General features: G+C 36.6%; 1 protein-coding gene across 6 annotated transcripts in view; it reads left to right on the top strand.

Moving 5' to 3' along the window:
- The first annotated feature begins 4750 nt into the window (after positions 1-4750).
- The window catches only part of tcf12 (transcription factor 12), a 104019-nt gene continuing 93445 nt past the window's right edge, over positions 4751-15324 (top strand). For 4 of the 6 annotated variants that reach the window (XM_088077912.1, XM_088077908.1, XM_088077910.1 and 1 more), the window contains exons 1-3: positions 4751-4924; positions 5645-5733; positions 5985-6057. In XM_088077912.1, coding sequence (XP_087934038.1) covers positions 5662-5733; positions 5985-6057 — 145 coding nt within the window. In that variant the 5' untranslated portion in view covers positions 4751-4924; positions 5645-5661. The remainder of the gene's footprint in view (positions 4925-5644; positions 5734-5984; positions 6058-15324) is intronic. The other 2 variants (XM_088077921.1, XM_042493745.2) reach the window with 1 other exon arrangement.

The following is a 15324-nucleotide window of genomic DNA, read 5'->3' as shown; positions in this document are numbered from 1 at the left end:
CTAGACTTCACACAAACATTTACACATATATCTCTGTCAGGATGTCGTTCCAAGCTTACTTTAGGTTGATAAATTACTAAAGCCATAGTGTAATATTGAAATATTGTGGCTGCAGATTGTGAATGACTGAAGGTCTGAACAGTGCGAAATGTGTTGGTGGTTCTGGGACTGAGTTTAGTTGAGATCCTGTAGGTGTAACAGGCCTAATTCAATAACACATCTGCAAACGATAGGAGTGGCAACCCCTAGCGATGCACCTACACACCACTTGTTTCCCAAATGATTCATGCATTGTTGTTTTTTTACTCTGGCTTTAAGTGTTTAATTTCATTTATTTACATACTGAATTTGATTGGAAAAGGTGTTGAAATCAAGATTATAGTTAGTTTAAGGTATAGCAAGTTTGTGCTTTAGTTAAATGAGACAAATCCATCTCACAGCATAAAAGGGGTAAAGGTTCAGAGGGTTCAAACCCAGGTTGCTGCAGTCCTGTACAAGCTCATCCACCAGCCATGATGTCTCCACACCCTGATGTTCTCTGAAATTTCAGTTTCAAGTTTGTTCCCTTTTCACTCATACAAGTTTCATTAAAAGTCTGCATCCTTTTTCAATTCATGCAACTGTTTATTGTGTGTAAGTAGGAACACCCACACATAACCGTAAATCAGGTTCATAAACCACTCAATCATATCCTCTCAAAAGAAATTAAGTGTGCCTTCATTAAAGATCTATCCATCTTTCAGACAGCAACACCTCTGGGATAATATTCTGTTGTAATTGTCTGCTTTATTAATTAATTTTAAATAGGTTCATAAATTTGATTAAATCTTGGGGGGAGGGGTGTGAATTTGTGGTTCACTGGTGTGAACTAATGCTGTTTAGCCTTCATGCAATGCTAATTCAACTATAAAACACCTTAATATGCGCTTTTCAACACAAACAAAACGTGCACAAAACAGTTGTTGGAGATAATGACAAGTTAAATATGTAACAGACCTATAAAAAACGTTTATATTTTCATTAACAAACGTTACGCATCCACAAGCCACAGCAGCGACTGCAGCTATGAACCCACCGTTACAGCGGCAGTCCTCTTGTCTGGTTTCTCGCCAGCGCGGAGGAAAAAGTAGTTCCCACACAGTGAGAGGACCGCACCGTTACAGTGATCTTGAAACGCGTTTAGCGAAAAGGGGGAAGTGTTGAAGTACACTGCGATGTTTGCAAATTTCTTTAGGCTGTATTAGTTTGCGGTTTATAGACACAGCCGCATTTTAGCATCACAGATACGAGCTGTCATGACGAGCATGTTACTGAAAAACACACCTGTAGATAAGCTGAGCTGTCATGTGAAGCGGGGCGCTGCTTAAACTATTTTCGATTATTGCTGCTTTAAATTAACAGTTAAAGTATGCGTTTGCATTTTACAGTGCATTTATTTTAATAACAGAGAGAAAAAGAAGAGTTAAGTGAGTCATAACTACAGTGAGAGGATGTCAATCAATGAATATATATATATATATATATATATATATATATATATATATATATATATATATATATATATATATAGGTAGCCTTATATACCTAGCCTTCTAGCTTGGATGACAATGTATAATATTAGTTATTTGTTAGCAAAACACTTTAAAGTGGAAGCCATAACTTAATAAATTTTAACCCCACCGCATCATCAACACCGCAACACTGAAGGGAAAAGATAAAAGTTCCCTAAAGACATAAAGTAATTTTGTAATTGTTTTTGATGGTTATATTATATTTGTGTTAAACAAAATAATCTGATTTCTGTAAACTAGCATTACTTGATTTTGACCGTTGCTATGGCAAAGGCCTACACACTGAATCCCAAATTGGACTAGAAATACCTATTTTAGTGTTACGTAAAATTAAAGTTAAAAACTAGGGGTCAACCATTATGGGTTTTTCAGGGTCAGTACTGATTATTATCACTTAATGACCTATATATATACTATACGGGCATTTACAATAAAAATGAAAATATTTCAGTCAAAATTTAGAATTTGGAACACAAAATTTTGTTTAAATGCTTTTAGTAAATGTTTAATCAAAACCGAAACTTTCAACATTATATACAGCAAGTTCACAGCAACTGTTTTTTTTAATAAAGTTAAGTGAAAAATGAAATGAGAAATGAATTAATAAAATACCTCCCTGAGGTTTTACAACATAAAAGTTCCTCCTATAATTACACTTTCTTTCTGGTATTGCAGACTGCATTCTCTGCTGTTGGTTGAGTGCAGCCTTATGTGCATTAATCATTAATTGATTTTATCGGCGGTCAGTAAAATAAAACACTGATACAGATAATCGGCAAAATGCCAAATATCGGCCCAATAATCGGCCAGGCCGATAATCTGAGTTAAATTAAACATAATTTAAGTGACTACAGAGAATGTCAGTTTTTTATTTTATCATTATTATTTTTATTTGTTATTTTTTATCATCTAGGCTTATAACCTTACTTGTTAGCTTGGATTACAATGTACAGCATTAGTTATTTGTTAGCAAAATGCCTTAAATGAAAGGTAAGGTTCTGCAATAAAAGTCAAAACATTATTTAAAGAGACTTTCAGCGAATACTTACAAGTTCAGGAGACAGTTAGACGTCTCCATCAGTTAGTAGTTTTTTTTCTTCTGTAAACTTTCGCCACCTGCTGCAGCTGTGAGAAGTGTTTATCCGTGTTTTCACTCGCAGACGGTCGCTGTCCCTCCTGGCTCTCAGACCTTCCTCGGATCGACGGACTGGTTTCGCTTTTTTCGCCACACGAGCGGAAGTCTGATTAATATCAGAGGGTTGTGTTGTTTTCTCCTGCTGTTTAGCCATGGATACAACGTCTCTTGTGTCTATATTTCTTTAAAAAGAGCTAATATTCATACTGACAGCAGCAGCCATTTAGCTTGTTTTTTTAAATGCCCGCGTTATTTCCGTCAACAGTAATACCACTTCCGGTTTCAACCCGGCGTAATAAAAGCACGATGTAAACAAAAGTTAGAAGGACTGCAAAGCAAGGAGCGAAATGGAAGAGAAAATATAATAGATAAATATTAAAAAAAGATACTCAATACTCGGACTATCAGGCCATGAAATTTGTGCACTTATGTCAGATTATAATTTAATCTAGCCCCTGCCTGTTGTCTACTTGTGCTATACTTTATTGTCCTTTCTTTACTTCTTTCTTTTTCTTTTGTTTGTTTCTGAACTGTAGGCTGAAAATGAGAATATGTCTATGTAAACTAAGTGTCACTGGACCTGTCAGACTCAGTAAGACAGTAAATTCCCAAACCGCTAGAGAGTAAGAATTGTTATAATTCTGACATAGTCAAAAGCAGGCTATCCACCCTGATACCGAGTGGATTCAGTGTAGATGCGGACTTTTTAAAACACCTATGCATTGTGTTGTATAGCAAACCTCATGAAGCCAAGGGCAAAACACATTTTCTGAAAAGTTTCAATTGAAGACTAAATAAACAAAGAAGCACTTCAGCCTTCTTGTGTACAGTGAATCTGTTTTTATCAATTTGATGTTTCTTGCCATCACCTGCACCATATCAACTGACAGTGCTGTGCATGGGGCATGCTCTTTTGAATGAGGATTTAATTTCATCCAAATGAATGGCATTTTTTTCAGGCATTTCGGTATAAACATTTCTGTGATGCTGCAGTCCATTATAATCCATTAAATGAAGCCTCTTTTTGAATCATCTTTACTTAGACCTTCCAAAATACAGTGTAAGCAAAAACACGTCGTGAACATGATAATAACCATACAAAAGAAGCATTTGAAGGACAGAACAAGACAAAACAAAACAAAATTAAAAAAGCGAACAAAAAAGTACAATAAAACAAATATAATCGAAATTGGGCAAGGCAAGGCAACTTTATTTGAATAACACATTTCATAAAACAGGGCAATTGAAAGTGCTTTACAGAGCAATAAAATCAAACAACATAATAAAGGATGCAAGTTTACAATAAAAGAATAAAGAGATAATATCTAAAAGGTCAAATTAATTTTTTTAATTTTTTTTTTTTAAAATAAAAATCACCATTAAAAAGAGCAAAAGGGCAGACAAGAGGTGCAAAGATAATTAGAAATTGTTTAAAATCAGGTTTAAAATAAGTTTGCAGTCATTAAAGTTAAAATGGGCCTAAATATGTGAGAGACTCGTGACAAAAGGTTCATGAGAGAATTATGTAGAGTACATACATACATTTATTGTTTTGATGCCTTTTTTGTTTTGTGAGGAAGAAATCCTTGACAGGTATTGGCCCATTTTCTTCATAAGCACAATGAAATTATTATTACTATTTTTTGTTTGCAAAATTACATTTGTGAATGTGAAATTTGGTGTGGAGAAAAATGAGATTCATTAGGAAAAATCCATCAGAGTCTTTGTTACAATAATAATAACACCCAAATGTTTCTATTGCAAACTGTAAAATCTTTTATGATGTTGTCAACTATAAATTAGCAATATCTTTCTACAGCACACGTGTAAAACTGCACGACCAAAATACCCGAGAGCATGTCTCAGGGTGTAATTCACAAAAGGAGCAATTTCCATCTTTGTCATGAAATGCAGCTTCGATAAAGCAGAGACAGACATGTGGTGCATCAGTGTGCTGCTGCCTCCTGCAGCATCTCCCGCTGTGTGGGACCATCATGTCACTGTGCTCGGCGGAGGGATACAACAACCAGTGTCATCGTGGTGCTGAGGCTTTCGCAAACCAAAAATGTCTGCCTAAGGGAAACTCGTAACTGATATATATAGAGGATATTTTACCCAGGTATTGCGGTTTAAACCCACATTTCGCTCTTTTGAGGCGTGTTGCAAGAAAGCGAGTCTTCACCAGATCACCCTAGTCGGGATTTTAATCGGAAAAAAGGTAAAATATCAGTGGGAGTTTACCAAAAGCTGTCGGACCAGTGAAAGAAGTTGGGAGTTGAGAAAGACCATCACTGCGTTTTGTATTCTGGAGATTCAGACTGTCATTTGGCATGTTTGTTTGGCCGAGTTACTTATTTTGAAGCAGCATGTCATTTATGTCTGACTGGACTCATTAGCGAAAGAGGTGTGCTCTGTACTAGCTAATGTCTTCACCCGCTGCAGCTGGCTGCTAGCTATTTCCAATACAAATGAACTGCAGCTAGCGTTAGCCAGCTAGCTAAGGGACGTTATGTGCCTCAGCAAACGGTAACCATCGTTATGCTTGATTAACTGACATTAACATCGCCTGTGAAAGCCTCATCAGTGAGTTACATAAACGTCGGTGTTACCACAGAGAAACAATGTTACTGCAATAACGCGATGCTGCAGGTCTTTTACAAGCCATCCATTCACCTCTCTCTCTCTCTTTTTTTTTAAAATCAGCGCAGCGTGTGAACAAACTAAACGTGTGCACAAAATATTTGCACTATTTTAATCTGTTATAATGTGGCCGAGCTGTCAGGGTCTCTATTTGCTGCAATGCCAAACTTTAACTTCTCAGTGATGGTCTTTTATTCTGCATCCATAACAATTACCTCTCGTGGCAGTCATTTCCTGTGGCACTCCGCTGTTAAATAAAGCAGCCACGCTGTGACCTGATGGACTGTGTTTTCTTCAGGTTTCGAGATCGCCAGGATGAATCCTCAGCAGCGGATTGCCGCTCTCGGAACAGACAAGGAATTAAGTGACCTGCTGGATTTTAGTGCGGTATGATGACTTTATGCTTTTTTCCCCCAAAAATCTTTACCTCTTGATGTCATGCTGATCTGAGGGCTTTTTCAGAGGTGTGAAGACCAAATAGGCTAAAGCATGACTAATTGATCAGTTCATATTAGTGGTGGCTAATATGATTTGACAAACTGTGCTTTGATATTTGAGCTGCTTTCAGGAAAATTGCAGCAGATAATGTGAGTGGGTGAGTCCTTGCTCTAATTGTAGGTCCATATTCTTCCTTTCAGATGTTCTCTCCACCTGTCAGTGGAGCAAAGAACAGGCCCACCACACTTGGAAGCAGTCAGTTCACTGCATCAGGTAGGATCCCGCAAACCCATTTCAATAAACCCTCTTATGGTCTTATAATTTTCAGTGAAGAATCAAACAAAAGATCTGCACGCTGTATTAAAAGCTCCTAGTCATTTTAAATTGTGCAACATATTATTATGGACATATTATCGGCCTGGCCGATTATTGGGACCAATTTCTGACATTTTGCCAATAATCTGTATTGGTATTATATTTTAATAATTGCCAAAAAATTAATTAATTGAAAAAGAGCGTCATCATGTGAGGAGCTTTTACTTTGTAAAACCTCAGGGAGCTATTTTTTATTTATTCATTTTTTATTTAAATTTTCATTTGACTTTATTAAAAAAAAAGTTACTGGGAACTTCAGTTTTGATTAAACATTAGCTCATGGCATTTAACCAAAGTTTTGAGTTGGAGTTTGTTATATTCCAAATTCTAAATATTGACAGAACGATTTTCATTTGTATTGCAAATATATATCGGTTCCAAATATCGGTCGTCATTCACTACTAATAATCGGTATCAGCCCTGAAAAAACAGTATCCGATCTAAAACAGATCTTCGTTAGACATTTTTAAATCATCATCACAAGGCAGAGCAAGAAAGACAAGATCTGCCGCAACTGCAATACCGTTTTGTGTTTTTCACCAGTCTTCAATAGAAAAGAGATAAATTAATTACAAGTAGCTCGAAACAAGGCCCATTACAGTTCTCCAACAGAATTAATGTAGAAGAAATGCATGACAGACTGAGAAGACTTACTGTAAAGCAGAGATCCACCTGTGTTTTGTTATTTTGTCATAAATGCTCGGATGACATGATCACGAAAGATATTAAGTGAAAGGTTATTCTTAGTGTGCAACACCATTATCAGACACAGTATTGCTGGAATGAGTGTGACACAGAAAACAGTTTTGTACAGAGTCAGGTGGAATTCATTGCTAGTGCATATTGTTCAAGAGAATATTAAGGAAAGTTAAAAAAATAAAATAAAACAGCATCCCAAAACATTTCAAGAACTATTGGCCAACTGTGTTAGTTAAGTGTGGAAATGGTGTTCAGTATAAACCTGGGTAAAAGTAGAAACCCCCCTTGGAAGATAATGAGATATATTTTTAAATACCCTAATTTCTTGGAATTTAACATGTGAAAGCAAATTATATGTGTGAAAGCATACGATGGATAGTATGTAATTCAAGGTCAGCCAGACAATGATTTAAGTTGATCAAGAATAACTTTATGAAGATCAAAGTCAAGTTCTTAAGGATGGTGATTGAATTAGAATTTTGTGTTTGGCTTAATTTTTGTTAAAAGGATGACGGTTTTGTTTCTTTTTTTTTTTTTGTATTTAATTGTGAAGCAACAGCTGATTTGTTTGTTGTGCTTACCTGTGGTATTGTTGCAAGTGTGTATAAATGTATTTGTGTTTTAATGAATCCAAAGAAAGAAAGACAGAAAGAAAGATGCTTTTCCCTCATCTGTGTTTGCTCTGCTGGTTGAAACATGGGTTCTCCACGTGTAGTTATTGTGGAGTAAAGACGCAGAACAAAGCACGGCGTAGGCCTCATGTGTAAATGTCTTGCTGTTCTAATTAGCATCATGGTGGAACAGAGTGAATCATGTTTTACCGTACTGTCAGATGCATAAATAGGGTGTAAACCGTGGATGTTTTGGCTGCTTTGATCCAAGGGTCTTTTAAGTGCAGCAAGTGTTCATGGAAACAATACAGTTCGTTCTCTTAACAGGATTTGCTGTGAGGTGTTTTGGAGTCAAATTGTGAATCAGGTTAATTAATATGTGTGAGAGAGATGCAATCAGGAGTGGAGCTGCTTGACAACTAAAGTGTAGTTAAATGGGATTGTGAGACATCCTCTCGTTGAGTTATTCTGTAGTGTTTTTTTTCTTTGCACAAGTGGCAGTTTGATAATAAGCCAGTCCCTCTTATAGTCCTCATGTACACACATACTGAATTGTCTTTTCCATAAATTACTGCTGTTTTTTTGTTGTTGTTGTTTATCTATAAGGATCTTGATGGTTGTTACAACAAGAGGTCAGATTCCCTGCTTCTGGATTGCTTCCCGGTTATAAATGCTACAGGACATTAATCCGAAGCACATCTATTGTCTGATGTGCTACTAGAGAAAGTCAACAATCAAGCATTATGTTTTCTGAAAGCATGTTTTGTGTGCATCCACAAAGCCTCGTTGTAGTCAGTTATCGGTGAAACGAAAGACACACACTTAGTGGAAACTGAAGGGAATGACAAAGAAAGGGGAACAGAGCTGTCTCACATGAACTGTGCAGTTGTGGGGATTAATTTTTAGGGTACCTAATCACTCAAGTGAGGGGGGTGTTATGTTTGTGCTCTCTTCAGTAAAACAAGGAAACTCTACTGTAAAGTCACACTTTTCTGATGCGTTTCTCACAAAGATGTCAAGTTTTTGTGCAGTCCAGTACAGCAACTGCACTAACTGCAGGCTCAAAGACAAAAAAAAAAGCATGTCAACAAAAAATGAAAAGGATGACATTTATTTCAGTTTTTTTTTTACTTGATTCTTTCAGATTATACATGTGTACCTAATAAGCTGGTACCTCAGTGTATATTTTATAATCACGTGAAAGAAATGTGTTCAAAATCCAGGTTGTTGTGTCTTTTCTGAAACACACTAATGATTCAAAATGAAACTTTTACTCTTGAAGGTTGATTGGTTTGCAGATAACCACGCTGCATATACTGACGGTAAACTAGAACAACCACCACATGTGTGATCTCAAACATCCGTGTTATCCATGTACTGTATTGAAAAGGCATCGCTGCGTGCTTAAGACTTAATATAGTAAGATGTGGACATCATGTGGACAGCCACCTTTAGGCTTGCCCTTGCACTCTGTGACTTTCAAAACAGACACCATCAGCACGGTGCTTTTTGTCTAAAACAAAAGAATTGGAGACTGTCAGGAGAATCGTGTGTCACAGCCAGATCTCATTGTCATGACTGTGTGTTGTCTGGTGACCAGCTTTGTCCTTTAGAAATGTAACAAAGTCTAAATGTGGGCTATTGTTTTGCACCACTTCCAAAAAAATGTGTAAAAAATTTGGACATGATTAGAAAAAAAAAGATAATTCAAGTTAATGGTTTTATTTACATTTTATATTTATAATATTTTTTTTTCCCATTTATCGTATGTTAACTTTTGTTTCATTGAAAAAATAAGCATATTTTCTGTAAATATCAGCCTATATATTATTTGTTATTTTCCCCCCGAAATCTTAACTATCATTATGGCTTTAAAAACAACAACAGAACTTGCCAGGTTCCAGTGGATTGTCACCAACTTAAATTTAATTTGAAACTGATTAGGTATTGATCTGCACATTAGGCAGCTATAATTACCATATTATTTTGGGTGACTGAGTATTGCATCCACATATGAAAGAAAGAAAAAACTTCATTCTGCAATCATCGAAAGGCAATTTTACACAAGGCTGATGAAATGTATGTTTTTTTTATATGCCTCCTTTTTACACACATGTATTTCAGAGAGGATCTGCAGGGTCAGCCATAGTACAGCTGCTCTGCTCAAACCGATATCTTGCCATCAAGTAACCAGTCCGCACTCCAAATTTGGTCTGTATGGGGGACTTGAACCAGCGACCCTCTCATTCCCAAGTAAAGTCCCCACAGACTGAGCTACTGGGATGGTTAACATAATGGCGGACACATTTTATTATAAAGAAAATATTGCTGAACAATATTTGTGTAACTTTAAGTCTAGAAGTCTTAGATTAATGTCCTATTTGTTTCTTTCGTGTGAAATGAAATGGCGTGCTGTTACTGCGTTTCAACTTAAAGGCAATGACAGCTGAATGCTTTGACTTGTGGTTCAGCCCCAAATATCTGAATGCCTGGTAAATGGCCACTCAGATCTTACCCCTCCATAATAAAGACTAATTGAAACCTCAAATTATTAAATGTATCAAGGATAACTAAATATGTTGTTTGATGGATATGGTTGTGCTCAGAAAATAAATATGTGCCAGGCATCAAAAGAACAGAAATGTATTTTTTTTCTCTTCAGTTTTTAGTTTTTAGTGTTTTTGTTGCTGATGTTGATCCAGGATTCCAGTAATAAATGACAGATATCAAATATACCATATTCTTTTCCCCCAACAAACAAGCATCTTCATACATTTGACTTGTAAATGCATTATAGAAGTGCATACTAGAACTACAGTGATTAATCGATTAGTTGTCAAATATTAAATTAATTGCCAACTATGATCAGTTAAGTAGTAGTTTTTAAAGGAAAAAAAAAGGCCAAAATTCTCTGATTCCAGCTTCTTAAATATATATATTTTCTGATTTCTTTACTCCACTATGACAGTAAGACATCATCTTGAGCTTTAGGAAACACTAACCAACAATGTCACCATTTTCTGACATTTCATAGACCAAACAATTAATCGTTTCATCAGGGAAATAGTCAACAGATTAATCTGCATTAGATATAATCATTAGTTGCAGCCCTTATTCATACTGTAGTACAGCCTCACCAGTGGTAGATTTTTGATTGCAACATATCAGCTGCTAGTCCTTTTTTTGTCGACATAAACAACACATATTATAAACAGACAGCTGTGATGCAAATCTTTTACTTTTTTTTTTTAAAGAATTGTGAAAAACATCGTCACAACCTCAAACATTATTTGACATTTCTGTTCTTCAGTTTCTTGTCAATTATCAGCTGACATATACTGGCATTAACTAATTTTATATCAGCCTGGCCGATTTATCTGTCTTTCTCTAGTTGACAGGTTTTAAATTTAGTCTGCATCTGCAGGCACAATTTTTGTGTATAGGTGTTCTGCTATTGAAGTGTCACGTCAACACCGCAGGTAGTGGGTAATCCTTTTTTTAAATTTCCCTGAAAAATGTTATGAAACGGAATTATGCAAAACTAAACCTTTATCGCATAAGAAATAATGATGGGAAAAGGAACTGCTTCACCTCAGTGTATCAGGCCTATAGTGGGCAAAATCCCTCCTTCCCTCAGCCCGCAGTATGTGCTCCTGTGTCTCTGATCCTCAAGGAAAGGCAAGAAGCACCTACATAAGTGATTGTGAACATAAGGCAAGTGAGTGTGCAGACAGAAGTGTGGAAATTGCAGGGAATGAGAGTTTGGATTATTGCATCTCAGCTGGGCATAGCCAGATAATTGAGGCAGAGTGGGACTGGCAAGACCCTTCAAACGTGTGCCAGAAAAAGATGGATTGGAAAAAATATCCAAAGTGGCTCTAACAGAGATTCATCATTTCTCCCTTCCAGCTGTGTTGATGATGCAAATTTGATGAGGCCATTGACTGTTACAGTGTAGTGGGGCAGTGGATGGCTGCTGTTGAATGGGCAATTTTCATTTAGTGGTATGTGGTGGTACATTTGTAGCTGCTACCAGCAGCTAGTGTAGGTTGGTTTGGCGGTCAGGTGGATACCAAAATTAAAAAGCACAGCTACAAAGAGCCCCACTTTGAGCTCAGCTTGTTTGGTTCATCAAAGATCACAGCAGAGGGCCTGAGCTGCTCCTGTGTGATGTGAATCAATCATCAAACTGGTTTCAAATGATCTAATTATTCATGAACAGTTTTTCATCAATAAAAATCTTCTTTATAGTGATCTCACTTGACAGATTCATATTTTGTTCTGTTGCTTTTGTTGATAAAGATAGCTTTAATGAAATAAGTAAAATCTATTACAGGGAACATATGTGTAAGATTAGATAGTTAACAATGTTCTCCAGCACATGGCACAGCAACATCTAAATCTTAGTAAAAAAAGCCCACTAAAAATGAAATTGACAACTCTTACTGTAAATTTATTGTAATTTAGGATTTTAATTAGCTGATGATATCAGAAGAAAACATGTTGATTTCTGTACTCTTCTGTGTATCAGTGTAGAGTTTGTTTGACCTGTCTACCTTCACATTACAAGTAAATGTTGCCACCAATTTTATTGTAATCTATTTTATTTATTTATTTATTTATTTGCTGTCATGTGACACAGATCTGATTTTGTTATCTCGAAAACAAATGCCCATGGCTTCAAAGGGCCACATCTCCAAAATTACACTACGCAGTCTGTTGAACAGAAACACGTGGCTAATTGTAATGCAGAAAAATGTAATCGGACCTTCCTGCAGTGACGCTCCTTTTTGGTTGTTTTTCCAACGTGCAATTGTGCGACATTTGCCCTTTCTACACAGAGATCACAGTACAGGACTGCTACAAAGTCTCTTCTTCATGCCAGCTTTAAAGTTTTACACAGAAGCAAACAATGGCAGCATTATGCCACTCCAGTGTGTGATTTTAGACAGTATGCTGGCATTGTGGAAGCAAAAGAGGCATGACAGAATTGACACAATAACGTTGGTCTTCATTGTGACATATAACACACGTATTGGCAGCGGTTTAATAAACAGTAAAAATGGCATTAACATGAAAATATCAGTCATTTACCGTCCCTGCTACGTGGCGGCCAATCTCGTCTTCTGCTTGGAGGGTAACAAGCTCTTGTTTACATTTACAGACGTTACGGTTGCTGTTCTTCTCCTTTGAGTTAATATCCCATGGTGGGTCGCATGCATAACATGTTGTCAAAACCTCCCAACCGTGCCACCCACAGTGCGGGCCTGCCAGCTGTCCCTCTTACATAGACTTCAATTTGAGGCATTTACTACCTCCGTTGCTGACTCAAAGACAAGACAACCTTTAATGCAGAAAGGCATGGTGGCAGAACGCCACGATATTCCTGCCTTGAACTGGCGGTGTAAAAGCCGTTTGTGTCACTATCTCTCTGCTAAAATGAGGAATATTACCTCTTTCTTCAGGAGTTGAGGCGCTGATGCAGAATATTTCCTTAACGACAAACGTCAACTTAGTGAAATTGAGACGCTGACACATCGACTCTGTGTTTCCCTGTTAGAACTGTTTGGCTCTTTGACAGGTTTTACTCAACATTGATTATTTGTTTACATGTGTTTGATGCAGTCATTGGTTTTACTGCTCTCCGTTCATTTATAGGTTAGGGTCAGGGCTACAGGAAACCAAATTAGGTCAAAAGCTCCCAGTAAATCAGCAAAGCAGTGGTTTATGTTTGGTTTGTTTACATTAACATGGACATCGATTAAACTTGCCCGACTGTGAATGTGGTATCCTGTGTGACACGGTGGCACATAGCCGACATGATTTAATACGTCATGTTCTTTTAGGAGGCGGGTCTTAAACTGTAGTAGGTTTTTACTTTTATTTTGGGTCATAGGGTTAGTTTTCAAATGTCTGACATTTGTCATATCTCATTTAATTTAAAATACAGCCTGGACCAGAACCTTTTTTTCTCCCCTTGTTTGTTATCCCTTTGGGTAGCTTTGCTGCCAAGTGTTTTTGAGTGATGGGAAGTATGTGATCTCAGAAGGAATGTGGTTTTATTGATTCCTTATTCAAAACTGAAGTTGATCCTTATTTCTGAATGTATTTAATGATGTTTAGGAATTTATCTGAAGCATATAAAACACTAGTAATGTTTCTGTGTTTATATTGTTATAGCTGTTGTTCTTTTTAACAGTTTTTCCCTGAGTGAGTGAATTGTTTATCTGGTTTAAATTTAGATGTGATCACAGGTGTTATGTCATAATATGTAATGCCTGATTTACATCTTGTTGGATTTTTTGACTATGTAAGAACTTTTATATTTTACTATAATATTCTGTATTATCCAGAGGTGATTTGGTTGCATCTGTAATTTCTTTCTGTCTGTCTTTCGTTAACATATATATATATATATATATATATATATATATATATATATATATATATATATATATATATATATATAAAAAAACTAAACAAAAAATTAAACTTTTAATTGAATAAAGCCAAACATATATTCTTAGGTATTTTGCGTCCTAACCATAAACAGATCAGATTCTTACAAGTAAAACAAATCACCCATTCATCACTCCACTTTCTATGTAGGTAGTAGTTGATATCAACAGTTACAACGACACTGGTTAGTTTATCATTTAATATACAATTCGTGATATGGTGATGTGATTAAAGTGACAGTCCACCTCCAAATCAAAAATACACATTTTTCGTCTTACCTGTAGTGCTATATATCAATATATATTGTTTTGGTGTGAGTTGTCAAGTGTTTTGGCCATAGAGCAACAGTGGTGTCTCTTTCCAGGAATCATGACCCAGTTACTCAAGATAACCCACAGACCTTGTTGTGAGCAGTTTCTTTCTACTGAACTGCACTTAGCAACTGTATCACCTCTCAGAAAGAAGCGTGCCTCTCCTGCTAGCTCAACATGCAACACCGAGCTAGCTAATGTTACAGCTCAGTTGAGGAGGATGACATTTATGTTCACATCTTGCACTATCACGAGTATGAAACTCTTGTCCATGCGTGGATGCACGCTTCCTTCTGTTCATAGATTCGGTTGGTGGGTGTAGTTTGGTAGAAAGAAAATGGTTCTTTATAAAACTGCTCACAACAAGGTGTATATTTTTTTTTAGCACTTTGAGCACCACAAGCCGAGTGCCATCCTGTTCCATTATATGTTGTATATTGGAGAGAAGACAGACATCTCTACAGCTGACGTCTCCAACCCTCTGCAAGTCATACCGAAACAATGTAGATTGATACATAGCGCTACAGGTGGAGGGCCTTTAAGTGTGTTTCCATAAAACAATGTGTTTAACTTGTGGTCTGGTTCATGTTCACACAGATGTATAGACTGACTGGTAACCTGTTTATTGGACAGTTTGGTTCATGTCATCCTGCAAACAGTGATCTGCATTACTTGTGTCCACGTGGGGAAATCAAATTCTGGTGACTTAAAGCAGCTCATGCTGCAATTAAATTCACCTCGTATATATTTATGCTCTCTGGTGACACAAAGAACTCACAAAGAAACGACTGATCATGAGTATTATTTGTATCATAAGACTGTGAATCAAGTGCATGTTATAATGTAATGTAATACATGTATAATGTAATACTGACAAACGGATGGAAAAATGACCAAAGAGATGTCTCATAACGCAATATTACAGTTACAGCTAACAGGACTTTAACACATTTAAAGCACTCTTCAGTAAATGCAGAAAATAGATTGTCCTCCATATGTGGAACTATGTGTTCCATGTTATAGGTTGGATACTGACATGATGCAGCATCACCGGTTGTGAAATTGTGAGTAAACAACCAGATATT

Source organism: Plectropomus leopardus, chromosome 1 (genome assembly GCF_026936395.1).
Source record: "Plectropomus leopardus strain MGB_pleo_1.0 chromosome 1, ASM2693639v1, whole genome shotgun sequence".
Lineage (NCBI taxonomy): Eukaryota > Metazoa > Chordata > Actinopteri > Perciformes > Serranidae > Plectropomus > Plectropomus leopardus.
The sequence above is the reverse complement of the archived record's forward strand: the minus strand, read 5'-3'. Positions and strand labels throughout refer to the sequence as shown.